Source organism: Arvicola amphibius, chromosome 3 (assembly GCF_903992535.2).
Source record: "Arvicola amphibius chromosome 3, mArvAmp1.2, whole genome shotgun sequence".
Lineage (NCBI taxonomy): Eukaryota > Metazoa > Chordata > Mammalia > Rodentia > Cricetidae > Arvicola > Arvicola amphibius.
In genome coordinates this window covers 173,671,556-173,698,875 of record NC_052049.1, presented here as the reverse complement: position 1 = coordinate 173,698,875, position 27,320 = coordinate 173,671,556, and the positions used below count along the sequence as shown (strand labels likewise).

Genomic DNA, 27,320 nt, shown 5'->3' with positions numbered 1-27,320 from the left:
CACCATCGCAGAAGAACTGTGAGAATTGGGAAGTGTCCTGCAAACTGGGATTCTCAGAGAGGTGGACTTTCTAACACACACCCCTGTACCAGGGCAGGGGGAAGGGAAGGAAACCGCCTTCACGTCTCAGCACTCGGCTCCTCTACCTCCTTGGCAGTCCCTCTCTGGAATGAAGGCTCTATCACTGGGCTTTGCTCTGGGATTCTTGAAAAAAAAAATAAAAAAGATTTATTTGTATTTTGTAAAATTATCTGTATGCATAGGTTTGTGTACATGAGTACAGGTGCCTATGGAGGCCCGAAGAGGGGGGCCTCTGAAGCTGGAGTCACAGGGGGTATGATCCATCTGACATGGATGCTGGGAGCTGGAGTCACAGGGGGTGTGATCCATCTGACATGGATGTTGCGAGCAGAACTGAGGTCTTCTGAAACAGCAGTACATGCTGTAACCACTGATCAGTCTCTCCAGTCCTTCTCTGAGATTCTTATCCTTACTCTGCATGCTTGCTTGCTTCAGCTAGCTTTCTTGGGGCCTTGGGGTGGGGGTGATCAGGATGTCCCTAAGGAGTCCTGTCCCCTACCCTGATCTGCCTCTGCAGGACCCAAGCTAAGAAGTAAGAGCCAGTGACCACTGCCAACTAACTCTGAAGGTGAAGTGAGGTGGCATGTGGCTTGTTCCAGGCAGGATGGCACGTGTCCTAATCCTACTTTGTGATGCCTAAAGGGCCCCTGCTCTTCCCCATCCTCTTCCTCTCCCTGTACCTGGTGCTCACAGATTTCGTGTTCGTTTCTCAGTATGTCTTTTCAAGGGCATTCTATGGGAAGCCACAGCTGTCCCACCTGCAGTTGTCCCCATGTCCTAAGCCCTTTTAGGCCAGGATGCCCTGGGATTTCCCTCAGACATTCTTAGACAAGCCCCACCCTGACACACACACTGAGGCCTACCTAAGGGGTACAGCTTCACAGGACAGCATAGGGATGTCTGAGCCTCAGAATACTCCAGGCATTCCCTGACCTAACCTTCTGCCTTTCTTTATGTTTAGCTGTAAATATAAAGATATGGACACACAGGGCACTCATAACACTGCTTATCTTTTTTTTTTCTACTTGGCATCCTTCTCTTCTGTGTAGAACAAAGTACAGTGCGGGTTGGCTCACTGATGGGCTACTGGGCTGGAGGGAATGTTTCTAAGAGTCTCCAGGAAGGTCAGAGCACTGCAGGAGTTTCTGAGCTCTCTCCGACAGGAGCTTCCCTTTACATTCTGAAGGCATCCCCACAGTCTGCCGGCAGCCAAGCAATGGGATTACTCTATTCACTTCGGCTCCAAGGTGACACTTCACTATATTAAACAAGAGACAGCCTCCTTTGAAGGTGCCCATCTACATCTACCCTGACACTGCCCGCTGCCAGCCCCGCTGCTTCTGACCTGAAGCCCTGGTTGCTATTCATAAAGAGAGAATTCATGCATGGGAGAGAGCGAGAGACAGAGACAGACAAAGACATACAGAGACAGGCAGAGAGACATAGAAATACAGAGAGTCTGATTGATTATAGGGAGGGGGAGGGCCTTCCTCAGAGGGGCCCAATTGCCAATTTTAGAAGCAGCAATGGTGGGCAATACTGCCTTACCCCATTCACCACTGAGAGAGGCAAGGAGAGTCTCCTTAGGCAACCAAGCCTAAGTCCTCAAGGAGAACACATCCACCAGACCCTTTCACCTCAATGTTTATCAGCCCTACACTCTGTGAGAGATACGGGAATTTGGATTTCTTCTGAGAGTAGGAGAAAGATCTAGAAAACAGAACAAGGTGAGTAGAAGGGACAGTTTACCGTGAGGGTGCAGTCTATAAATAGGTGGCCTGCCACTCACAGAAAGCAGCCTGTGTCCGTCTCTTAGCCAGGCCCACCCTGCAGGAAAGGGGCCTGGTCATGCGGCAAAAGAAAAGGGCACAGGGGTTCTCCTACTTCTGTCAGCATCCCTGGCCCCTGGGTGTCACCCTTATTTCTTCAGGATACCAAGGGCTCTGCAGCACCTCCATCCCTGAACCAAGGGTTGACTAATAATGTGGGAACACACAGTCCGCTTGTTCATCCCATGCCCGGCCAATCTTCCACGAGGAGGCTTTCCTAACAGCCAATCTATCACTGACAGGTTCAGCTGTAGCTCATGTGCTTGACCCATGGAGTACACGGTTCTTAGCCTTGCTGAAGCTCTATCCCACGACCTACGGCCCCCACCTTCAGCCCAGCCCTCATCAGGGAACTTGGAGGCTAACTCCCTCCATATTTCCATCATGCTAGTCTGAACGTTAGCTCTCTTAAGGGGCTTTCAGCATTATTACTGGAGCGTTCCTGGGCAAACTGGTCACCGCAGTGTCTTTTTTCTCTAAATCTCTGTTAGCCTCGCAGGTGGGTCCCATACATAAAACCTGACCGACTCCCATCCCATGCTATATATCCTTTACTTTGTGTTCCATAGAAAACCGTTTTACTTTTGTATTTCAAACCTAAGTCCTGTGGATCCTGAGACACCATATGGCACTCCACAATCTTTGGAGATCAAGCCCTCTTCCGGACCTGATCTCACAAGATTCTGTCCTCTTGACCTCTCCACAACTACAGGCCTTGTCACCCCATCTCCCAGTTGAAGCATGAGGCCCCAGAGCAACTTTGGACTCCAGGCCAAAGCGTTTCCATGGACAGATCAAGAAAAACAGCTGGGCTGCCTGCCACCTCATAGCTGGGACCCAAGTGACTGTCCCCAGGCCTCCCACAGATCCTCACCTCACCCACTGTGTCCCCTCCTGGGGTTTTGCACCCCAAGTGTCAAAGACTCCATTCTCTTTGTGTAAACATCTTAATTACATCTTTAATGCTCTCCCACATGGAGATGCTGCCAGTTAAATTACAGCGTTGTGCATCCTAAATTACTCAGAGCCCTCCAGTTGCTCAAGCGCTAACGTATTTATAGCATCTCCGGGCAGGGATAAAACCAGAGCCGGCCCCATGGGATCCTCCTAGCCTCTCACCTCCTGACATGTGGGATCAGCCCAACAGCATGTGCCACCCCCGCAGCCCCTCTAGCCAGCAGAGGACAGCCGTGGCGACGAAGCTGGGGACACGCCTCTGTGCATGCTCACGTGTGGGTCCCAGTGGAGAAACTGCCCCCCGTCTTTGTGATTACTCTGTCCAGATGCCCCTGGTGTCAGCCTCCCACGTCCAAGACTAGAGTGAGACCAACGGCAGAAACCCCCTCTACAGTCCACGACACTGAGTGCCCTTCCTGCAGAGGGCGGAAGGGCAAAACTAAAACCAGACTCGCTTTCTTAGGTCTTTTCCTCAAAGAACACTCCCCTCTAGGCAACCGTAACTTTTCCTACTAGTCTGACCTGTGACTGCCCTTCGACCAAAGGCCTCTCCCAGAGCCCCATACTGGAAGGGGAGCAGCTCAGCCCAGCTTTTGGAGCCCACTGAAGAAACACAGTGGCAGAGGAACCCAGCTCTCTTTCCCTCTTCCATGCAGCCCTGATCACCAAAGGAGAGGAAGAAGCCTATGGTGATGCTCCACTCCATACCACGGGGTGGGAGTCAGCTTGCAAAGTGGAGCTGATGCGGAGGGCCTCTGTCTTACTCTTATTCTGGAACAGGTACGTGTCTGTGTACAGCCCACTCATGCACATGTGTGAAGCCTTTCTCCACATCTGGGGGAGTTGCATCTTTCCATACCCAGGCTCCCAATCTCATCTCTCTCAGCTGCCTTGGCTGCCAGTGATATGTGGCTGAGAGACTTCGTGCTCACCCACTCACCATGATATCCAGTACCCTAACTATGGACAGCCCCTGGGTTTCTGTAGCCCTTTCTACTAGGCATTTCCAGCTCTGTCCCTGGGTCTCCTGGGCCTATAAATGGTGCTGCCTTAGCTGGATGTGGTGGGGTACTCTTTTCATCCCAGCACTCAGGAGGCAGAGGCAGGTAGATCTCTATGAGTTGGAGACCAGCCTTATCTACACAGCAAGTTCCGGGCCAGCCAAGACCCTGTCTCAAAAAATAAACAACCAAACAACCCTCCCCAAAAGGTGCTGCCCTGCCCTGTCCCTATTATCTGGGGATTTGCCTCTCTTTACCCTAGAGGAGGCTTCAGGGAAAAAAAAAAAGGAAAAAGGCAATCCTGGGGGTGGGGGGGAAGCATGCCTCTCTTCTCCCTTGCCCTTCAAGCTTGTGCCCTTCTTCCCCATCAGAGAAGCAGACCTTGATGTGAGGTTTATGTCCAGGAGACCAGGAAGCCATCAGTGGCTCTTAGCCTTCCTGCATGAGGGCTGCCTTCCGTGCCAGGACCATTGGTTCAGGAGAAGTCATTAGCCAGATGGCTAGCCTGGTCAGAGCTCTCTCTTCAAGCCTGAGAGTCAGCGGATGGGGCCTCAGCACAGCTGGGGTCTCTCACAGCCCTTTCCTGTCTTGTGGTAGCCATGGTGCAGGTCCTGAGAATAGGTCTTGACAGTCAGGAAGTGGGCAGCGCTGCTGGCACTGTGGCAGGTGTCTTTGTCAGAGGTCCAGGCCTGTTCTCAGGCTACTCACGCGTGGATGGCATTGGCTACATCAGTAAACACCAGCCTGCTAGGCCTCTGCAGTGGGCCTTGGGAAGAGAGAGTGCCCTGCAGGGAGATAGGCAGGGGTATCAAAACCTTGACCAGAGCCAGTCTCTGGTTCAGTCGCTTCCACCCTCACTTCCTTGTGCCTGCTTTTGCCTGGTATCAGTTATGCCTTATGCCTAGAATGCCCTTCTGCCAAGTTCAGTCTAGAAATGTGTCCTGGCTCCAACGGCTCCTCCCTCTCCCAAGCCATTCCCAGCTTGCCCTGGACCTTGGCAGCAATTACTATGGGTTTAGTATTGAATTAATTCAGCATGTGTTCTTTCTGCCAGCAGGAAGATCTCACGTCTGGCCTTCTCGCCCTCGATCAAGGACGGCCCCTTCCCCCCCCCCCCCCCCCCCCCGCCAGCCCTTCATGGTCCTCCAGCTTTGAGGATTGGGAAAGTGGTGGCAAGTGGCCTGGCTGCCAGATGACTCTGAGAAGATTAGGGCATGGCTGAGGTGTGTTTGGCTTGGGTCTCCACAGCCCCGGACTGTCAGGCATTAGGATTCACCAGCCTACTCAGAGCTGTCTCTGCTGAAGAGTCTGAGCCCCCTCACCACTCACGCTGGGCCACGGATCCTCACGGACTAGAGAAGCCTAAGACTCCTTGCCCCTCTCAGTCTTGCCTTTAGTTTTTGTTTGTTTTCCACTTTCCCATCTAGTACATGAGGGCTCATAGGGCAAGAATTAGGATTTCCATACATCGAAGAGAAAACTAGGCTCAGGGATCCCAGCTGGGCCTCCAAGATCTACAGGCTGTCAGAGCTCAGCCAGGTGGAGCCCACAAAGCCTGGCTTTGCATGGTGAGTCCACGAGGGCTGGAGAACAATTCCAGCACTTTCTAAAAATATCTGACGAGACGCACATACACAAAGCTGCCACCTCATCACCTGGCAGGGACTGGCAAAATGCATGGGAAGGATGGTGGGTGGGCTGTAGGAGATGGGACAGCTCCAGGGGCGGCTAGGGAGACTGGCCAGTGCTTACCTTGCCCTGTGTGGCCTGCAGGGAGGCAGCGGCCTGCAGGGAGGCAGCATCTCGCCCATGTTCCAGGAGCTCCTGCTCCAGCTCGTCTTGCTCCTCCGCGGGGTCAAAGCTGTACATAGGCATGAGCTGGTGGCGTAGCTTCTCCAGCCTTGGGAGAGGACAGAGGCTGTTTGAGGGTAGGACAGAGCCTTCCTCCCTCAGTCCTGGTGGCCAAGAGAGCCATACACCAAGTTTAAGGTACCCTAAATCTTCCCTCAGGATTCACTGATAGACATCTTTGAACCTGAATTATCTACTGACTCTCAGATGGGCAGCCTTAGCATGAACAACAAGCCATCCCAGGGTCTGGCTGTAGGATCTATGGGAACTGCCTGGGCCAGGAATCTACTGCAATCCCAGCCTCTATGGACTGAAGTCGAGGAGGGAGCCGATGGCAGCCAACATAAGCTGTCAGGGCAAAGGTAGCTGGATATTGATGACCCCTACTCTTCTTTCCTTTCCCCACACCCCGATTCCAGGGTTACACCTGTTTTCTCAGAATCATATGCCTGCCTGCGTGTGAAAGCGGCCACCCCCAATCATGAGTGGGCTGAAGAAGCCTTGACCTCCACCCCCACACCCAGGGACAGGAGCCTTAGTGCTGGGCCTCTTTCTCCTTTCCCACTCACATCCCCTGGACCCTAGTCCAGCCCTTCCTGTGGGCTACAGCTTCAAGGAACCATCTGGGGAATTACCTCTTCTTCTTCCTGATGTATAAAACCTGCAAGAGAAGGAACAGTGTCAGATAGTGAGAAACGGTGATCCCCAGCAACCCAGCATGTCCTCATAATGCTCATAATGAGAGAGCCACAGAGGATAAAAAGTGGAGCACTTGTGGGTCCCCATACCATTCAGACATGTATATCTTACATGTATGCTTCATATTTGCCCTATCCCCTGTCTCAATAATGTCTTACTATGTAGCCCAGGCTTGCCTGGAATTCCCTATGTAGTCTAGGCCGACCTTGAACTCTCCATCCTTCTAATTCGGTCTCTGAGAGCTAGAATTGCAGGCCTGCACACCCACACCCTGCTCCTTTGATATCTTCAGATGCCAACTGATCCCAGACTGAGTCTGCAGATTTGGAGATGGGGGCCAGGCATAGAAAAACTAGTTAGGCCTGTCTGGAATTGACTGCTTCCAGCTCTCCAAATTCTGACTGAACTCCCACTCAGCATCTGCCTGGGACTCCTCAGTGCTGAAGGGGAAAGGGAGGACTCGGTGTGTCCCTTCCCCTCAATTCCCACTGAAGCCACCTCTAGGTAAAAGGCAGGACAGATCAATCACGGCCCAGCTCCAGGCAACGCTCGGCACAGCTGAGCCTTGGAACTCAGCTGCGCAGATGAGAATGCTGATGCTAAGGGATCCTAAACAAGTTCCTGGGTCCCTCCCTCCCTTGTCCAGACACAAAAGTTGACAACCAGAAACTAACTAGAATTCACCAGCAGGAGTGGGAAACCTTGGTACCAAGTACCAAAGAGAGAGAAGAAGGTGGGGATGTTTGGGAGACCATGCCTGGGCAGGGACTCCAAGGCCCACTGACACCATCTGCTCTTCTCCAAACCAACAAGTTCTGAATATCAAGAATATGATAGCCAGGTATCGTCATGAATATCTTTGATCCCAGCACTTAGGAGGCAGAGGCAGGCAGATCTCTATGAGTTCAAGGCCTAGTGCTACATAGTGAGATCTTCCTTCAGGAAAACAAAAACAAACAAACAAATCAACAAAAAGAATATGACAGCTTTTGCTTGGGGAAAACCACATCTTCGAGTTTGTCCTAAGTCCCTGTGGCTCCCACAATCTTTGTAATCAACTCAATAGCTTGAATCTGTTTAATTCCCAATCTGGCTGAGAGCTTTCTCATCTGATCTCAAGTGGAAAAAAGCTAAAATGTCCCTTGCTCATCCACCTGCTCCAGGGAGTGACTCTTTGCTGTCCTATGGGTAGATGGAAAAGAAACTCAGGTCTAAGTCTCCCCAGCCCCCTTCCTCCCTGAGCTCCAGCCACAGGACCGTGGTCTTGCTCCTTGACCTCGTGGCTTTTGGTCCAAATCTCCCCCATCCCCTGTGGCCTGTGACTCAGGATAATCTCAGGAAAAACCAGACGGAAACTCCATCCAGCTTGCATGCCTTTGCCCTGTGGGCCCTCCGCCCCAGCTGAGGACAGCTTCCACTTCCTTTCCCAATTTCACTGCCTCTGTCTGCCCAGCCCCACATCTCCCAGGGATCTGCTGGGAGTTCTGCGTCTGCCTGCACCACACACACTCTTTTCATACTCCCCATGCGAGGCACGAGGCTGGCACTGACTCCTCCATGCATCAATGGCATGGTTCAAGGCTGGCACAAGGGGAAGGAAGAGGCATGTGAGAAATTTCTAGAAGTCTTCCCCAGTGTGCCTTGGAGCTCTTCTCTGCCCTCCACTGTCTTTGTCTGACCACTTCTGTCCCTCTACCTTTGGTGGGAAGATCATCCACTCTGGCCTGAATGTCCCTTAGGGACAAAGAGTAAGGCAGCCTTATCAAATTCCCATGTCAAAATCTTCCGCTTAGAACAGAGACAGACTCTAAGCCATTTGACCCTGAGGTTAGGGTATCTCAGGCTGTTTTAACCACCACAGGTTACCATTCTTCCTCATTCCTACCCCAGGAAAGCTCTCCTTCCTGGCCTCCCTCTGTGCGTGATGCATCCTGGCCCTATTGCTGGCCAACAGTTGCTCCCTGGCATCCATCTGAAGCCTGCAGGGCCCATATGGCAACCCTAGTTTAATCCTAGCTCTAGTCAGGCCTTGGATGCCTAGTCTTGCCTTTTGTGTGTGTGAGCTTATGAATGTGTTATGTGTGTGTGAATGTGTGTGTGTATGAGTGTGTGTGTTGTTTGTTTATTTGTTTTTATCCCACTGCTGAAGACTGAACCTAGGACTTTGCACCTGCTATACATGCTATACACTTGACTAACTGATCTGCAACCCAGTGGCCCTGTCCAGCCCTGTAGTCAGATCCACATGCTCCTGAGCTTAAGGCTAGCCATCCGTTGCCTGTAAAGAACAAAGGGCAGAATGCAAATTATTACTGGCCTTCTAGGAGACTCCAGGTGTACCCCACTTTCCTTAGTCTTAACTTGTACAACCGCTAGTGGCCCTTCAGTGACATTCTTTGTGTCTGTCACTGTTGAAGGATACTTACAGTGTTCTCTTAGCTCACCTCTGTTCCGATGGCTACCTGCCCTGGCCCTTCCTGTGACAATGAGGTCAGGCTCCTACCTGGAGTCAGAACTCAAATGTTTCTTCCCAGCTGTCTACGACCACCTAGCCTACATAAAACGCCTTGCCTATTAACCCACTCTTCATAAGAAACACAAGTCAGGACCTCTCTTGTTGCTTCTGGCTCTGTTGTGTCCCAAGGGTAAAGGAAGATAGTCAGTAAATAATTCCCAAATGAATGCATAAACGAACTGCTAACAGCCTGCCATGCTAAAGCATCCCGCCCAGACTCTGTTGCCCACAAAATAGCTCAACCACCTTCTGGTCTCTACTGCTATTGAAACTCCCACACTCCTTTGCTTCACTGCCCTGCTTGTTGCTCACAGAAACTCCTATCTGCTTCAAAGTCTGCCTACCAAGACCAGGTGTCTTGACCCCTCCCAAGTCCCAAAGTCCCAATCTTATATGCCCCAGCTCAAAACACCATGTATTATTCAGACTTGTTTCTGGCTCTTCTGATTAGAATTGCTTATCTGGGCCCCAGTAAATAAATCTTGGGAGTAGGTGGGAGGGAATTGCATCATCATTAATGGACCATTGTCTTCTAATTAGGATGTCTGTAAGTCTAAACACTAATCACCCTCCCCCAAAGGACAGCCTCTGGGCCTTCTCCAGCTCGCCCCAGCTCTCACCATGGCCACAGCCAGGCCAATCACTGTGATGATCCCAAAAGACAGAAGCATGGTACCCACACCAGCTGCACCACCTGCCATATCTGGGATTCTGGTGCCATTGAAGCTTGTGGTTTCTGGGCTGAGGGTAGTAGTCTCTGTGGTAGACCCTTCAGTGGCAGGTTCCAAGTCAGGCTCTGTGGTGGGTGGGTGGCTGCTGAACCAGTTCTGAGTAGCTGGGACCCTGGAATTCATGCTGATGCTGGGAGTCTGCCAGTGCTCAGTCAACCTGCCCACTGACTTCTGACGTGAGGGGTGTCCAAGGCTGTAGCTCCCAACAATGTGATGACCACCAGCACAGCCAAATCATTAGCAGGCGACCCCTGCCTTCCTGGGCTCTAGAAAGGCAAGAATAAAAGCAGGAGTTACAGCAGGGGCACGGCCAGAGATAAATCCCTCTAGAGTCTGGAGGTGCTGAGGAAGTAAAGGTTTCAAGACGGAGTAAGTCAAGTTCAGGGAGTATTAGGACAGAGGCTTTGCCTATGGTTCCTATATGAATGCAGAGACATGAAAACATGATTATATTGATCATACATGGAAGATAGAAGATGCAGAAGGCCTGAAAGGAAAAGTCCACCCTTGCACAAATATCTCTGCACTCTCTATTTCTTCTCTTCCTACCTCCTCCCTCCCTACACTCCATACACCTCTCGTCCTGCCTGGGAAAAAATCTGCATCCTTTTCCTTGCTTAAAGGGAAACGCTTGCCTAAGATTCAGAAAGACCTGATTTTGAATCCTGGGCTCACAGGATAATCCCAGGCAAGTCCCCACTTTTCTCTGTGTCTAGTTTTTTCCCCCAAAGTGGAACTGGTAAGAGCAATCCCATGCTGTGGCAGGGCTAGTTAGAATGAACAAGTCCCTCAGGGGGGGATGTTCCCAGTAGGGAGAGAACTTAGCTGAGCACAAGGCCTGTCTACAGGAGGCACTTGTTTCAAATCTCCATCACTACCACCCACAAGCCAGGAGGAAGAGGGCACAGGAGTCACTGGACCTGTGTGACCCAGGCTGTGGTTGGGGCTGAGGTGGAGCTGGTTCTGAGACACCAAGAGGCAGGAAGGACAGACTGAGCTAGGTCCTCTGGCAGGGGGGCAGTTGGCAGGGGTGGTCACTGGACCAACTCCTGTCATTCCTTGATGTAAGGCAAGGAGTTACATCTGCAAAGGCAGTAAGGGAATACCCACTTTGAACCGCCTTCTCCTGTTTCTCTCCTATTTTGGAACCAGAGGGTGGGAAATCACTGAGCCCCGTGGGTCTTAGGTAAAGCAGGGTGGGAAGGAGTCCTAGCAATGGCACAGAGGGGCAGACCTAGAAAAAGAAAGGATCCTTAGCTTATGGCTACATACATGTTTCTCTGTGTGGCTCATAGGCATGCATGGGATACCTCCTCTTGCAGGTGCAAGATTATGTGTGAAAGTGAGCACATACCCATCATAGTCCCCTAGGGAGGAGCAAAACTGGCAGAAGGTCATGCATGGAGTAGGCTTATTCCTTTCTGACCTCTCCAGCTTGGCTCAACAAGAAGTCTCAGGTTCACTTCTGAGCTCTGCCACTGATCCCAGCCATGACCTTGGATCAGACCCTTAACTTGCTTTGAGTCTCAGTTTATTATGAGCCAAAGGGAGAGAAGGCATCCTGCTGACTATTTTCTTGGCCTGCCTCGGGGTCCAAAGGGGAAGGAAGAACACTGGGGTGAAAGTGGTGGACACCGCGACCTCCAAGAAGCTGCATGCCATTCTCCATCAGGTCTCTCAGTCCTCCCTGCCTCAGTCCCCACGCCCGCCTCCACGACCCTGATTCCTCCATTCTTGCTCAGAAGCAGCCGAGCTCAGGCACTTACTTAATCCTCTCCGGGACGAGGAGCTCAGTCTGAGAAGCTAAGGGTGGTAGCGACCGGCAGGAGGGCGGGAGGCGTGGGCGGGGGGGGGGGAACACCCAGGCCCCGGCTTTGGAGGCGACAGGTCCGACCCAAGGTCTGCCTTCCCTGAACGCAGGGATCAGCTAGTATTATCCTGCGCCAGCTGACAGCCTGAGCTGGGGTGGGCTGGGTCCGGACCATGGAGGGGGTGGGGTTAGGATGAGCAGCCTCGGGGGATCCCCAGGAGCCGGAGAGCCTTGCCTCCCGCCCCCTCCGCGCCTCCTGGCTCTGATTGGTTGATAGGCCTAAAACCCGACCAACATTGGCCTACTCGCCTGTCGTTCGGATGTAGCTCCGCCCCCAGCGGGAGCTGGGAGCTGAAATCCGACAGTCAAAAGAGATTCTCGGAGACTACCTCTGACCCTGGTGACCTGCCGGAAGTTGGGCAGTGGACCGTAGGTGGCCAGATCCTTTCTGGGCCAGAATTCGGGCTCCTGGCCAGCTCCATCGCACTGGGACAGTCTTGTAAGCAGAAAATGCTTAGGTACAGAGGTTTGATGAGAGCAGTAGACTCGATCTTTGAAGCCTAAATTGAACTCTGGCTTGATCCTCATACTGAGTTTATGTCCTTGAACAGCAAACTGCTTCTCTTCCTTTTGCCTCCACTTCCTGCTTAGATAGGAACACGGATGAAAGGACTTTTTGGTAGATTTTTGGTAAATGACTCCAACTATGGGGCTATAAATGGAGAGTCTTCAGTCCAGAGATGTTAGGGGCAGAATAGAATTATAATGGAATGACATTATACTATAATTGTGTACCCTGACCCAAGCAAGCCTATACCCCTCATAACAGCTTCCATCCACAGTAAAATTCATCGCAGGACTGAGGCACTAATTCCCTCTGCTCCAGAGTTAGATTCCCCAGCCCTTTAACCCCCCTCCCAACTATGGTCCTCTAGACAAAGTATCATATTGTTGTGTTGTCCAGGATGGCCTAATATTCACTATGTAGCCCAGGCTGGCTTTGAAACAAGCCAACCCTCCACTCCCTGGGTGCTGGGATTTTGAATTTTAATTGATTTTTATGTGTAAGAATGTTTTGTCAGCATATATATCTGTGCACCATGTGCATGTGAGCGCGCATGTGTGCGTGCATGCGTGTGTGTGCGTGCACGTGTGTGCGTGTGCATGTGTGTGTGTGTGTGTGTGTGTGGTGCCTGAGGAAGCCAGAAGAGGGCATTGAATCCTTTGGTACTGGAGTTTCAGACTGTGGGTGCTGAAAATTGAACCTAGGTCCTCTGGAAAAACAGCCAGTGCTCTTAACCACTGAGCCATCTCCCCAGAACCCCTTGCACTGGGATTTATAGGTGTGTACCAGTATACCCAGTTCCCAACCCTGTAGCAGACTTTCTAGGACCACCAACTCCCCCATCATGTCTTGGAGACTTATTAGTTATGAATCTTGGCTTTAGTTTAGGCTTGCCCCACTAGCTCTTATAACTTATATTAACCTGTGTCTCTTCATCTACATTTTGCCTAAGCCTTTTTTTAACCTTTCTTTCCTTCTGTATGTCCTACTCTGTATCTGTTTCAGGCAGCTGCCTGCCTGGCTGGCCCTGAATGCCTCCCTCTCTTTCTCCCTTGAGCCTAGATTCCTTCTCCTACTTATTCTCTCTGCTCACCAGCCCCACCTATTCCTCTACTGCCTAGCTATTGGCTGTTCAGATTTCTATTAGACCAGTCAGGTGCCTTAGGCAGGCAAGGCAAAACAGCAAAACATCTTTACATAGTTAAACAAATGCAGCATAAACAAAAGCAAAACTTCTTTACATCATTAAACAAATTTGGGGCTGGAGAGATGGCTCAGAGGTTAAGAGCATTGCCTGTTCTTCCAAAGGTCCTGAGTTCAATTCCCAGCAACCACATGGTGGCTCACAACCATCTGTAATGGGGTCTGGTGCCCTCTTCTGCCCTGCAGGCATGCATGCAGAATACTAAAAATATTGTATACATAATAAATAAATAAATCTTAAAAAACAAATTCAACACATCTTTACATAGTTAAACAATTATTCTGCAGCACAAACAAATGTAACACATCTTAGTTAAACAAATATTCTATTCCACAACACAGCCCCCTCCCTTTTCCCCCCAATTTTTTATTTTTTACTTTTTTGAAACAGAGTTTTCTGTGGCCCAGTCTAGCCTTGAAAGATGAGCTTCTGGTTTCTGTGCCTCCACCTTTTGAGAGCAGGGGTTTATAAGTGCATATCACCATATCCCATTGATGGGCACCAAACCCAGAATTTTGTGCATGTTAAGTGAGCACACCAACAACTGAGCTACCTCCAATGAGCTAATTTTTAGTTTCAAAATTTAAAAATTTTATTTCTTAAAATTATGTGTATGTGTGTGGGTAGGTATGTACAGGTGAGCGCAGGTGCCGCCTGACGTGCTTGGAACTTAAGTCCTCTGCAAGAGCAATATGTGCTTCTAACCGCTGAGCTATCCCTTCAAGGCTTCCTCCCACCTTTTTAATTTTGAGACAGGTTTTTACTAAATTACCCAGGCTGGCCCTGAACGTATGATCTTCCTGCTTCAGCCTCTCCAGGAGCTGTGGCTACATGCCTGTGCAGGTCCTGCAACCGCTATGAATTTTATAAAAGGTGCAACTAAAGCCTAGAAAGGTCTGGGCACTTAAAGTTAATCAACGAGTTGCCAACAAAATCAGGATTCAAATCCAGTTTCCCAGTATTCGCTTTTCTGCTATCTGGTCCAAATGTTATGCGCATGTGAGGTCAAGAGGGTCTTTATATGTCTAGCCCCTTCCCGAAAACAGAGACTGCCCTCAAACACTGGAACCCAACCACACGCTGCTAGACTTAGCTTACGAGGTGTTAGAACAGCACCCTTCCTCCCCATCTAGTCTGGTTTTCAAACCCAGCGCACATGGGTGACATCCTCGCTATTTGTTTCTGCCCATACACCGCCCCCACTGGAAAGGAAAAACCGTGTGCTTGAAGCAATCTCCGCAGGCTGGAGCAACAGCTCTGCTGCGACCTTAAGGAAGACTAGTGGGTCTGGGACCCTACAAAGCACGTCACACACCCCTGCACTTTCCTCTTAGTGGGGCTGCGGGTGGGTGCCAGTCAGCTCAGCCTCCCGCCCGCCCTCTCGTCGTCTTTAAAGGCGGAATTTAGCGCTGTAGGAACCCTAGACTAGGGGAACGTGGTGCAACCGACCACTTTCTCAACAGCACTGAGGCGGAAGCAAGGTGTCGAGGGAGTGCACTGCAGAATACGCATATCCGGGGCCGACTCTGGGGCTGGTTCCTGGTGCCGGTGTGTAGGTAGGGCAAGCGTTCCACCCTCAATCGGGTATGCACCAGCGGTAGAGATCGGGATGGGAGTGCATGGCCACAATATTGCCTTTTGAGACCTGGCCGATCCTATCCCTCACAGTCGGGACAAACAGGCTCGGAGAGAGGGCACGCTTACCAGAGTCGTTGATAATGTCCTTGCATATTTGGGATGGAAGTTGTGTTGTTGAGACTTGGAGCTTTGCTTCCTTCCAGACTTGGGAACAAGTATCTTCTGAAGCCCTGTCTTTGAGGCTTGGTTGTTAGCAAGTGCTCAGCAGATCTTAGTTTGGAACTTACTTAGTTTGCTTGGAAGTAGAGGGGACCACCGATTTTAAGTTTTCAGATAACTTATTTATGTTAACTTAAGTGTAACAATTTTTCAGCCTTCAATTCATGCTAATGTCTAGGGTTATGGGTTAAATTGGAGGGAAAAATTCAGCTTCCAACAATGGTGATGCATACAGAATGTGAAGCAATGCTCCGAAGCATGTCAGTCGCCTGCCCTCCACTAATGAGTTGCTGGTGTGTGGTGTACTGTTGTACAGGCCCTTGACATCCATTGGTTAAGACACCAGCCACCACAGAGCTGGTGTTATTTTCCCCACATTATGGATGCTCAAACTGGAAGTCAGAAACAGTGATTTGGCTGAGCTCACATACACTGGGGGTCTGACATTAGCCCTACTCCCAAGACGACACCCTGACTATTAACAGGAACCAAGCTCTGCCATTTCAACCTACTTCAACTAAAAATAATAATAATAATTAATAATAATAATAATAACTGGCAAAGACAAGAAGAAATCAAATAGGTGGTTGAGGGTGTGAATATAGTCCAGGAGGTGACAGACTAAAAAGCACACTCTTTTCAGGCAGCTTTTGAGTCTTTCCTCATTTTCCTTTAGGATGACAACAGCATCTGAGAAATAAAACACACCAGAGAACCAGAGCTCATGACTGATCCTTCTGCTTCTGCAGCCAGTCCAGCCTACGGATCACTCTGGTTCAGTGACTGGTATCACAAGGGAGACTTGCAAACCTTTCTCTAAGACATGAAGCTTTGGGGGCAAATACTTTGGACCCTCCTGTCTGGTTCCAGGAGGAGGGGAGCCCCCCAAGGCTGGGCCCTCAACTCATGGAAGCCTCATTCATCTCTGACTGGGCTGTTGAGTGCCACAGAGGTGGTCAGCCACTGGACACAGGTCTTTGAGCAAAGAGGTATCCCAGAGGCCCGGGAGTCCAGTGAGTACATTGTGGCCCATGTTCTTGGAGCCAAAACAGTTAAGTGCTGTGTTGGGGATAAAAGAGGGAGGAAGGAGAACTCTGGGGAACAGCTATCCAGGGGGGTTGCTATTTTATTTTGTTTGCCTCAGTCAGGGTGCTCAGCAGAGACTGGTGGAAATTTTGCTGAACAGATGTTTCAGGCAGATATTCATTCACCTAACAAACAGTTACAGTGCATTCTAGACTCTGCAGGCCCAGGGAGGACTAAGTGGCTAGTGTTGAATCCAGAGTCTTGAGTCCATTGTCCACACAAGAAACCAAAGGATCTAGCCACTCACGTTCTCCATGGGGACAGTTTCAGAGCCTGAGACCAGTACTTTGGACCAAGCCACTGACCCCTAAACAACTGCAGTACATCCAGAAACTGTGTAGTCATCGAATACAGAGGTAAGCAGCCATGGACAGATCTGAGAACTCTTGAGTTAGGAACAGAGAATTATCCTCCCCTAGTCCCGCCAAGTTATGGTCATGGAGGCGTAAAATGTCTAAGGACTAGAGATCTGTTGGGGTGAGGAAGTGACGAGAGAGGGACTGGTATAGTAGTTTAAAGAGGGGAAAGGGTAGGCCTGACTGTGTCCTAGGGTATTGCAGACGGGAACCTGCCTGATAGCCTTGGCCACAGTCATCGTCATCAGCTCTGGCGTTGTTAGTCCTGGTTCTGGTACTGATGACCTCCCTGAATTCTCCTCTTGCAGGATGCCGGTGCAGTATATCCTTGGGGAGTGGGACTTTCAGGGACTCAGTTTGAAAATGGAACCCCCAGTGTTCATTCCTCGGCCAGAGACGGAAGTGAGTATATCACTGAGACAAGTCAGGATGGAGATGAGAAAATGGGGAAGGTACCTGTCTTGCCCCAGACTTCCTCTAGGGGGTGCTGGAGCCCCATGGCTGCCATTCATGGGCAGTGCCCTTCCACACTTCCTTCTTGCTGGCTAGGTTGGCTGAGCCACGATAGAAGACTCCTCTTGCCTTCTTTCTTTGACTCTCTTCACATTCCAAGCCTCCACCCAGCTCCGAGGACTGGAAGTGACATAGAATGCTCCAAGTGTTGTCCAGTGCTTCACTGATGGTGGCCATTCCTTAGGAGCTGTCCTGTAGGCCCATGGCCAACTCCACCCATAGGAAATAAATGGCCTCCAGCAACTTAGCGAGCAGGGAGAAATAGAGAGGGCTCTAGCTGGGCACCTGGGGACCCGGTATGAGCCGTGTGATTTTAGAGGTGGCTGCTGCCAGCTTAGATGATGAGAGTGTTGGCCTGCCAGGCCAGGGTATCTGTGACTGGGTGACCAGCTTAGGTCTGTTGTCTGGTTAGGTGGTTGTCTATGTCAGTCCCTCAGATGGCCAGAGCTGGGGATTGTGTGGCCCAGGCATGCTGTCCCTCGGGGGGACACCCTGATCTGGGAGCAATGTTTCTCTGTCCTTCTTACACTGCTCCCTTATTTTGTTGATGGCAGAGCTGGGAGCTAGCATGGGACTCTGGCATGAAGTGGGGCTGTGGGATGCTGAGCAAAATCAGAGGGCGCTAGACTCTGGAAAAGGTTGTTTCTGAAAAGATTTCCTGGCAAATAAACATATTTGGGAAAAGTCCATCCCTTTCCACTTTTGCTAGCCAGGGCCTCTGAGCTGTCTGTCCTTCACCCTTTCAATTTCTGTCCCTTGGTCAAGAATCTTCTGATCTTTCTGGAGAGATGGCTCAGTGGTTAGGAGCACTGGCTGCTCTTCCGGAAGACCCAGGTTCAATTCCTAGAACCTACACAGTGGTTTATAACCATCTGTAACTACAATCCCATGGGATCTGACATCCTCTTCTGGTCCCTGTGGGCACTGCATGCACACTGGACATGGACATACATACCAGCAAAATACTGTGCATATTAAAAAAAATCCGCTGATTACTTGGGGGTACCCCCTTATCATGTGGTTGAAAGACTGAACTTCATCCCCCAAAATTGGAGCAGAACTACAAGGAAGTCTGAGGCCTCGAGAAGTCAAAGAGCTGTCAAGGAAGGGACCCATGGGCTGCTCCTGAACTTCCTGACTCTCCTGTTTAGTACTGACATGACCTGGGACGGGGTGCAGACACTCAAAAGCAGGGTGTGACCTGTCATCTTCAGGCTTTTGGGAGATTGCCCTGTAGCTTTCTCCAAATACCTGACTTCTGGCCAGGAGATCACTCGCCATGCATGGAGACTTCTCAGACATAGAAGGGCAGCTATCATGGTGGTAACTGGTGTGTGTGTTTGGCTCCCGTGTGCCCCACCCACTCTCGGGGTGTCTGGGCCAGGAAGGCAGCTTTGCTGCTTGAGGAGGGGAAGAGTGAGGATTGCTGTGGTTGGGGGGGGCCAGGTCTGCCTCACTGTACAGACATTTCTGAGAACTCACCAGGTTCGCCCCAATGTGAAGCCACATCAGGCAGGGGTGCTTTACTAAGAAATCAAGAGGACGTGGCCTGTGGCAGAGACTAGAGAGATTGGGTGCAGGGGAGGGGTCACAGAGTCTGTATTCTCTATCCATCAAAGGGCGGTTTTTGCTGGTGGGTGTGAAAGTCTGAAATGCAAAGTTGCAAGTGGCTTGTGGCCTGATGAGTTTTATTTTCCCTTTGGGGGGGAGTGAGAGGGTGGCTGAGTCTCCTGTATGGCAGTCTGTACAGTGGGAAACTGAAGTCTGGGGTGTGAGCCATTCTGTCCCCATCTGTGTGGTATGACTGTATTGGCTGTGGGAGCCTAGTGCCGTCACTGTTATAGGGAGGCAGTACACCTGACTAGTGTCAACCCACCAGGGATATGATCCTACTAGAGGGTGTTCATGAGAGCCCTCGGGTTGCCTCTGTAAGGCTTATGCAGTCTCATTGGGAGCAGTGGCCTGGCAAAACCACCCACTGCTCTTTCCCTGCCTCCATCTCCTATTTCTCTTATCTGTCACCCCATGTTTTGAATTCTTCCTGGATTCAGTTGGAACAGATGATCTGGGTCTGTGACCAACTTGGCTCAGATCCTTCTCTAAGAGCCAAGAGCGTTAGGTAGAGGGAAGGTCTTTACTGCCTAGGAAAGAATTTTCTAGACTTTCCGAATGTAATCTCAACATAGATAGTTCCCAGATAGTCTTCTGATCAAGATGAGCTTCCCATGGTCTGTGGTAGAAAGGAAAGTAAGAGGCCACTGGTGTCAGTGAGGGCTCAGTTTCTCAGCCCTGCCCCAGGTGGCCATTTGCATGGATGGTATGTGTGTCTGAGGTCAGGGATGCCTCTATGAGGTGGCTAGCCAGTGTGGGCTGGCTGAGGGGTCATCCTCCAGCCAGAGTGGGCTGTTTGTGGCCAGGAAACCCAGAGAAACTCACACCCCTAACATAGGCTGTCATTTTGCCGGCCTTTCAGCCTGTTGCCTTTACCACAGCCTCTCAGTCACAGTCCTAGATTGTGAGCTGTTCGCCGGCCATAAGCCCAGTTTGGTGCACACACCCAGTGCTCTCCACTCATCACTGGCACAGGACTGAATCAAGCCTCCTCATCTATAGACAGTAGTGCAGAGTGGGCTTGGATGAGGGGGCAGGGCTGGTCCAGCTCTCCTCTCTGTCTGCTTTGGACCGGTTACCTTTGGTGTGAATGAGCATTGCCCCTGAGATTGGGGCCCTAGGAAGGGCAAAATGCTTTTGAGACTCAGCAGGACAAACTTAAAAGGAAAGAGGGTTTGGATGATCTGATGCTGACTGCTCCACTGGGCCTGGTCTTCTCATAATTTAATATCACAAGAGAGGCAACCCCTGTCCTAGATCTTCAAGTCAGGCTGAAGATCTTTGGGTTGTAGAGATACAACCGGTCTGCAGAATGAAGATGTTCTAAAGAGGTAACTGTGTCCCTCAATCTATCAGACCCCAAAGAAGTAGGGATTTCCTGAGAAATCTCATGCACCAGTCAGCAGGGAGCTTGTCTCCCACAAAGGGATCTCACAGTCCTAACAACTTGTCAGACCGAAGCCTAGGCAATGATGACTTGGTGGTGGGCAGGACCACACCTTGACCGGACTGCCTAGACTTGCGCGTCCTTGGCCCGCTGTTTAAATTTTGATCTCACTTCAGGAATCTGAAATGGACTTGAAGGGTTTGCTGGATTTCTTTGTCCCTCCTCCCAGTGTGGCCCCATTGAATAAATCTCTTTCCTTTCCTTTCCTTTCCTTTCCTTTCCTTTCCTTTCCTTTCCTTTCCTTTCCTTTCCTTTCCTTTCCTTTCCTTTCTTTCCTTTCCTTTCCTTTCCTTTCCTTTCCTTTCCTTTCCTTTCCTTTCCTTTCCTTTCCTTTCCTTTCCTTTCCTTTCCCTTCCCTTCCTCTCTCCTTCCTCTCCCCCTTCCTCTTCCCTCCTTTCCCCTTCCATCCCATAACCTCTCCTCCCCTCCCTTCTCCTTCCCTTCTCTCCCCTCCATTCCCCTCCCCTCCCCTTCCTTCTCCTCCCCTCTCCTCCTATAACCTCTCTTCCCCTCCCTTCTTCCATCCCATAATCTCCCCTCCTTTCTGCCTTATACTTTTAATTTGGCTCTTTTTATTGGCTTATTGAGGATGGGTAGCCAGGTCTGATTTGGGGCACAGTTTGTAACCTCCAAGTCTGATAACAGAGACACTTTACAGGGGCCAAGGAAGGCTTCCTTCAAAGGGCTTTCACCTACTACTTTCCTCCCAGTTTCCTGAGCCTTGAAGGGTCCCTCTGCCCATACCCAAGGGGGGAGGGGTTGTCTTTAAGAAGACAACGTGCTGTATGCTTGGATCCCCTGCTCTCCTCTGGGTAGAAACATTTCAGCTCTGGACAACAGCATCCTTCACCCTTCACTCCTAGCTCACCGTGTGCTGATTACCATGTACAGTCCTAGTGGGCATCAGATGGTGGGCAAGACCCTAAACCCTCTTGTGTTCATGCTGATGATTTCTGAAAGTATACTTTTGCTGCAGAAGTGGGTACTGTCCAGACAGGCTCTCATCACACCTGTGCCCCTTTACCATGTTCTGTGTGTGCCACAGCCATCTGCAGGTATGAGACGTGGACAGAGGTGTGTCCCTGCCCCATCAAGGTAACTGCTTGTCCCTTTGGTCCAGGAGTCTTCTGGGAATTCCCAAATACAACTCTGAGGTACACCAGCCACCCCTGATTTATTTATTTTTCCCCATGGTACTAGGGGTAGAACACAGGACTTTACATATGCTAGGCAAGTGCTCTTCCTTTGAGCTATATTCTCAACCCCAAGCCTTTGATTCTTGACCACTACAAGCCACAGTTCAGGCTCTAGGTAGGGCCTTGACCCCTGGGTGTTTCTTCGTGAGCCAATGGTGATGATCCAACAAATTAGTACAGTCTCTAGAAGGATAGATAGGACCAGGCACAGAGGGATTGGCCATCAAATATGGTTCTCAGCATTGCTGTGAGTATAAAAATGGAAAATATCTGGACAGGCATAACGGGTTGATTAAGTGCACGTAGGCAGATAAGGGGTTAGGTATATGACTCTGACTAATTTTTACTGTGTTCTTGAGGGCAGTGCTCAGTTTTGCAGATGAGTAAACTGAGGCATGCAGGGACAGAGTGATCTACTCAGGGACTTGCTATGTCAGGATCATTTTGGCCTTGGCAGTCCCCCACCTGTCTTCACTAGGAACCAACTGCTTGGACCTCTTTTTAAGGCTCCCCAGGAGCAAGATGGCACCCAGTCTAATCCAGACCCTCTGCCTTCCAGGAACTGGTTGAATGGATTTTAGAGGAAGTGGCCCAGAGACCCCCTGCAGTGGGAGCCAAGGGTGGTCCCCTCATTCTGGAGGTGGGCTGTGGATCAGGAGCCATTGCCCTCAGCCTGCTGAGTCAGCTCCCTGAGGTAAGCCCCCTCGGCTTTCCTCTGCCCTGCCTTTATCAGACATTGAGATAGATTGAGATAGTCACTCACTGTCCCTTCTATTGATCCTTCACCCACATCCTTCTTCTAGAAGCATTGAGGGAAAGTGGCCAGAAAGGGAAGGTGTGCCCGGCCCAGCATGGCGATCACCTCTGCCTTCCACCCCTGTCTGTCCAGCTGGAGCCTAACTATAGGAAAATTTTGTTCCATGTTTCTTTCTTTTGAGGAGCCGGGGGTGGGGGGTGTTCTCAGACAGGCATCTCCCAGAACTCCACCTCTCTTCCTTTGTTCTTGGGGCAGAGTCAAGTCATTGCTGTGGATAAGGGAGAAGCTGCTGTTCGTCTGACCTGTAAGAATGCTCAGAGGTATATGGACCAGGTGGTCCAGAGGGCCAGCACTGGGGAGTTGGACTTGGGGGCCTGGACTTCACCTTTATTCTAGTATCAAATCCACTTCTGTCTGCCTTCTGCTCTTGAGGGAGAGGTGCAATGAGGGTTGCCTGGCGTTGGTCCCATGGGTTTATGGTTGTATGGACTATGAGCAGTGGCTATATTGCTGGTCCAAGGAGGGCTCATTTTCCCTTCTGGTCCTTGCAGCCAACGGTAAATAAAGGCTTACATCCTATGCTCACCACCACCTCTCCATCTCTCCAGGCTTCAGTTGCAGGACAGGATTCGGATCGTTCCCCTTGATATAACTTCAGGTACATACCCCTGCCCATCTTTTTGGGGTGGGGATCCTGGATAGAGGAATTTCTGGTGGGTGAGGCACTGTAGAAATGGGGTAAGGGTTTCCCAGTAAGCATATCTGTGGACCAGTGGACCATCTCAGATTAGCTCTTGCTGAGGACAGACAAGGAACTGTTGTTATCTCCTTAGCTGACCTGACCCATGAAGGTCTTTTGGGGGGCGGGCGGGGTTGAGACAGGGTTTCTTTGTGTAGCCCTGGCTGTCTGTCGGCTTCTGCCTCCTGAGTGGCACGAATAAAGGTGTGAGCTCCCACCACCCAGCAACAAGGCCTTTCTTTATCTTTGGATCCCTATAACTGATAAGTTTAACTAGGGTGTGTTTACTGGCCAGCGATAAAGAGATATTCATAGGAAAGCAGTTCAGGGCCAGGAACCTGTTATCTTAGCAGTGGGGGAGGCAAGAGGATTCCTATGAATTCAAGGCCTGTCTGAGGAGCAGAGTGCAGTCTAGACTAGCTTGGGATACAAAGTAAAACATCACACACACACACACACACACACACACACACACAATATCAAATAAAACAGCAACAACTAAGAAAGAAAATTTTAGGACCAAGATACTTGTGAGCCTCTCTGTCTCCACCTGGCCTGGAAGAGGTGGTCAGGCTGAGCCTGGCTTGTGGTGAGCTTTGCAGGAGCCTCAGGTTTCCAGCTCCAGTTCTGATTCTTCTGTTACGCGTAGGGTCCCCCGAGTTTTGTGGGAGTGTGATCTGCCTGGTTTAGCATCTGGTACAAGTGGGACCCAGACACAGCCATAAGGGGTTGGCTGAGGGCTGGCCTGCCCTCCCTATGCTTTTAGAACATACTGTTTATAAAGCAGAGAGTAGCAAGGCCAGGGGCTGCAGAGCAAGAAGCCCTTCCTCTGCCTGTGTAATCAGGGAGGGGTTTCTGGAGGTGGCACTTGAATATTGCTTACTGAGGAGGCCTTGACAGGGAGCAGAGAGAACACGGACATGCCAGGTAAAAGGCTGCCTGTCAGAACATGTCCACTTTTGGCCAGCCTGCTCAGTAGAGACTCTGGCCAGGTCTAGAGACAGGCCCACAGTATGGCTTGGGAAGAGGGACTACCCAAGGGACAAGGTGGCAACTTTCCCTTCTATGTATCCGTTTCTTTGTCTACAGAAGGGTGCTGGACACACCTTTTGCCCTGGGGTCCCATAGACTTGGTGGTCAGTAACCCTCCCTACGTCTTCCACAAGGACATGGAACAGCTGGCCCCAGAGATCTGCAGGTACAGGGTGGGTGGATCATTAGAGAAGTGCTACTGGGATCCCTTTGTGCTGGAGGACTTCCGTCTGGAGTAAACGGGTGGGGCCTGGAGGGACAGCAGTCTTGAGAGGTGCACGTCAGTGCCCACAGCCTTACTGGGACAGTTTTTGCCTTTGCACTTCTGACTCCTGGAGGTCCCCAGCCTCTCTGAGCCTCTGTTTCCTGCTTTGGAAAGTGGTAGTGCTTGCAGGACCATGGGAAAGACTTAGCATCAGGCATCGTGATCGAAGGCACTTGTGGAGGAATGTGCCATTGTACACCAGAGAGGGAGGCTGCCCCATGATGACTTAGTGGAAAAGCCATCCTGCATTTACAAGGATGGGAAACCCAGTGTAACCACATGTCCCTCCATAAGCCCTGGTGACACCGGGTGGATGCTGGCTCCTCTTTTCTGGGCTCATTGAAGTAGTCAGATCAAGAGCAGGAGCAGCTGGGTTCTGAGAGAGCCTCATGCCCTGAGGGCTATCTGTCAGTGGGACTCCCAAGTCCATCTGGCCCTGCTCTGGGGGTGAGGTCTGCAAGAGCTAGCAGGAAGGTAAAACCTGCTGTCCATTTAGGAACCACTTGCTAATGGATCCTCAGCTTACCTCTCCACCCAGGGTCTAAGTCCCAGGCCCTTTGTGAATGCCCCCTGGCCTGTCAACCCTTTCACCTACCCTACCCCAGTCTCTTACCTGCCACTGTTTTCCCATTCAGCTATGAAGACCTGGTGGCCCTGGATGGTGGTGAGGAAGGCATGGACATCATTACCCACATCTTGACCTTGGCTCCTCGGCTATTGAATGCCTCTGGGTATGGACCACCTCTACTTCCACTGTGTAATTGACACACCTTGGCAATCATTGTTCCCCTGCCTCTTGCAGTCCAGACAATGTAGAAGCACAGGTCCTGGCCCTACCTAGCTGAGCTGACCTATTTCTACCATGTAGAAGCATCTTCTTAGAAGTGGACCCAAGGCACCCAGAGCTTGTCAGCAGCTGGCTTCAGAGCCGGCCCAACCTGCACCTTAGTCTTGTGGCTGTACGGAAAGACTTCTGTGGGAGGTAAGACTACAGCTCCTGCCGCCATACTCCTTCTGTGCTCTCTAGCAGTCCCCACCACTTGTACATTCCTTAGAGCGTAGATGGTACCCAGATACTCATCCTGTCTCCCCAGGCCCCGGTTCCTGCATGTCCGGAAGTCTGCAGCATAGTGTGGCTACTCTGAACAGCTGGCCAGGATTCCAGTCTGCTGGGGGCCTGGCTGGCTCTGCATGGAATACTGCTCAGAGGGAGGCAGCAATGCTGTCCAGAACCACAGGCATGGCCCATGGTTCTGTGATTCCCCACGATGGATGTTGCTAGGAGACTTGGAAATAAGGATGAAGTGTTCTTCCTGGGGCAGCAAAGAACAGAGACTCAAGAGCTGGGTTTTGGGCCCAGCTCTTTCTCCTCAGTATTGCAGGCTACTTGGTGTTCCTGTTGGTGAAAGTGCTGTGAAGATATTGGGAAATGTGGCCAGTTAAGTATTGAGAGAACAATAAACGGTAAACCAGTGTTTGTTAGCAGTATCTGTGGGCCCTTGTCCTCTGTATAGGATTAGGCCTGAGAGCCTCCTACTCCAGTAAATCAAGCAGACTGTGTGATAGGGTGGGACCCAGTGTAAGGAGAGCACATGATGAGTGTAGGGGTATGGAGGCTTAATCCTTTCCTTGGACACTGTAGGGGCTGCACAGAAAAGCTCATTCTTTGGGTTAACATCATCTACCTCCAGCCTGGGTATGCCTATGTACCCTTCCTTGACTGGGCCTAGACAGAGCATGGGGGCCATGCCTGAGGATGAGGGTGGAGTTGAGGGTTTTTTGACACATGATCCTGGGGTTGCATGCCCACACTGATGTCAGTGAAGGTTTGAGACAGTAAGGTGGAAAAAAACCCCACAGGACTTTTGTTTGCTTTTATTGAACTTCCTTTCCAAATGTGGAAATTCAAATTTGGAGTTCAAATAACCCACATATATCTCCCTGGCTGATGCACCCAACCAAGTGTGGTCACTGAATCGTGACCTTTGCTCCAGCTCTGGGCAGATTCACAGCTACCAGGAGGCCCAAAGATCAGGTACTATCAACAGCAACAGGAAACTTCTCAGTGGTGAGTGTTGATGCAAGATTGCATCTGGGTAGTTCATCAAGTGTTGAAGACTAAACACGTCCATTTTACCTGACTCCTCCCTGCCCCCAGCATTTGCAAGGGCCTGCCCTAAGGTGCAACAGCCAGAGACAGTGTGCTCTGATAGGCAACAGTACCACCAGAGCCAAGACAGCTGTGTGCCAGGTCCAGTCTTGGAGTTGGACCCAGTTACCGCCTTTCTCCGAGGTACAGACTCTTCTCAGTCCTAGCACAGTATAGGAAATAGCTTCGCTTTATTCTGTTCTAGATCATCAAAGTAGAACATGCATGCTTGCATCTAAATGCCCACAGTCCAGGCAGGAGGGTCAAACTGCTAAGAGAAGGCCTGCCTGAAGTCCCATGATACAAAGTAGCTAGGCTGAGAAAGGAAGTCAGGCCCTCGTTTTCTGGGAGTCTGTATTTCTAGACTTATATCATTTTTAAATGATGCCTGCTGCTGTGGTTAAAGGGTTTATTTGTGTTGGCAGAGGCTATACTGCGGGTCTCAGAGCCCCAGCATCTGGTCCTGGTGACCTATCCGATGTCCAGCCCTAGATATGTGGCCCTCAAGCTGTCTCTGGCTTCCCTTGAAGTAGAGAGCCTGGGCTTTCCCTCACGGCTGTTCCAGAAAGAACCTGGGAGGGTAACATAGGGTACAACCAGAGCAAGGCTACTCACCTCCTGAGCCTCCTATGCCATTTGCCCTTTGCTTGCCAAAGCCTGTATGAAAATTGCCTTCTCTCTCTTGCCTCTGCCCTTTGGCTCTGTCTCTTCAGACATCAGGCTGCCCTGACCTCACAGCTGCCTGTTGCCCTCTCGTCTCACAGCTTGGGTTATACTCAGTGCTGAGTTTTCTGACAGTTTTCCCTCCTGGCCTCAGTCCTTTTCTGAGGTAAGGTCTGGAGAGCCTGCGGGTATGGCACCCAAGAGAGTACAGTGGTGGAGAACGGCAGTGGAGGGGCAGTTGGGGTCATTGGAGCAGGAGCCACCCTTGGGACAACTTCCTTCCCAGAAAAATGTAGGGCTTGACTCCGCTGGGATAAAAGTCCAAGCCAAGTAGAGTGTCAAGGCAGGGCCTCCAGACTATAGCTGCTAGCTTAGTTGGGCTAGACACTGAGTTGCCTTGCTAGAGCCATATCGACTCAGGTTTGGATTCTAGAGGCTGCCCCTTACCAGGATGTGACCTTGGGCA

General features: G+C 50.8%; 2 protein-coding genes across 3 annotated transcripts; one reads left to right on the top strand and one right to left on the bottom strand.

Annotated features, from left to right (window-relative positions):
- Positions 1-371: 371 nt before the first annotated feature.
- C3H3orf18 (chromosome 3 C3orf18 homolog) lies at positions 372-11,652 on the bottom strand. The gene is made up of 5 exons (XM_038322694.1): positions 11,431-11,652; positions 9,554-9,930; positions 6,355-6,380; positions 5,621-5,768; positions 372-4,653 (listed from the first exon to the last, which is right to left on the bottom strand). The coding sequence occupies exons 2-5, from the start codon at positions 9,785-9,787 to the stop codon at positions 4,573-4,575; spliced, it is 489 nt and encodes a 162-aa protein (XP_038178622.1). The 5' UTR covers positions 9,788-9,930; positions 11,431-11,652; the 3' UTR covers positions 372-4,572.
- A 3,067-nt stretch (positions 11,653-14,719) lies between these two features.
- On the top strand, positions 14,720-25,530 carry Hemk1 (HemK methyltransferase family member 1). 2 transcript variants are annotated; one of them, XM_038323771.1, is made up of 11 exons: positions 14,720-14,799; positions 15,717-16,091; positions 16,391-16,482; positions 16,791-16,884; positions 21,809-21,943; positions 22,262-22,326; positions 22,615-22,664; positions 23,835-23,943; positions 24,678-24,773; positions 24,911-25,024; positions 25,137-25,530. In XM_038323771.1, exons 2-11 carry the CDS (start codon positions 15,864-15,866, stop codon positions 25,171-25,173), a joined length of 1,020 nt encoding a protein of 339 aa, XP_038179699.1. In that variant the 5' UTR covers positions 14,720-14,799; positions 15,717-15,863; the 3' UTR covers positions 25,174-25,530. The 2 variants fall into 2 exon arrangements, with proteins under 2 accessions (XP_038179699.1, XP_038179700.1); XM_038323772.1 differs by having other exon boundaries at positions 14,755-14,791.
- Positions 25,531-27,320: the final 1,790 nt, after the last annotated feature.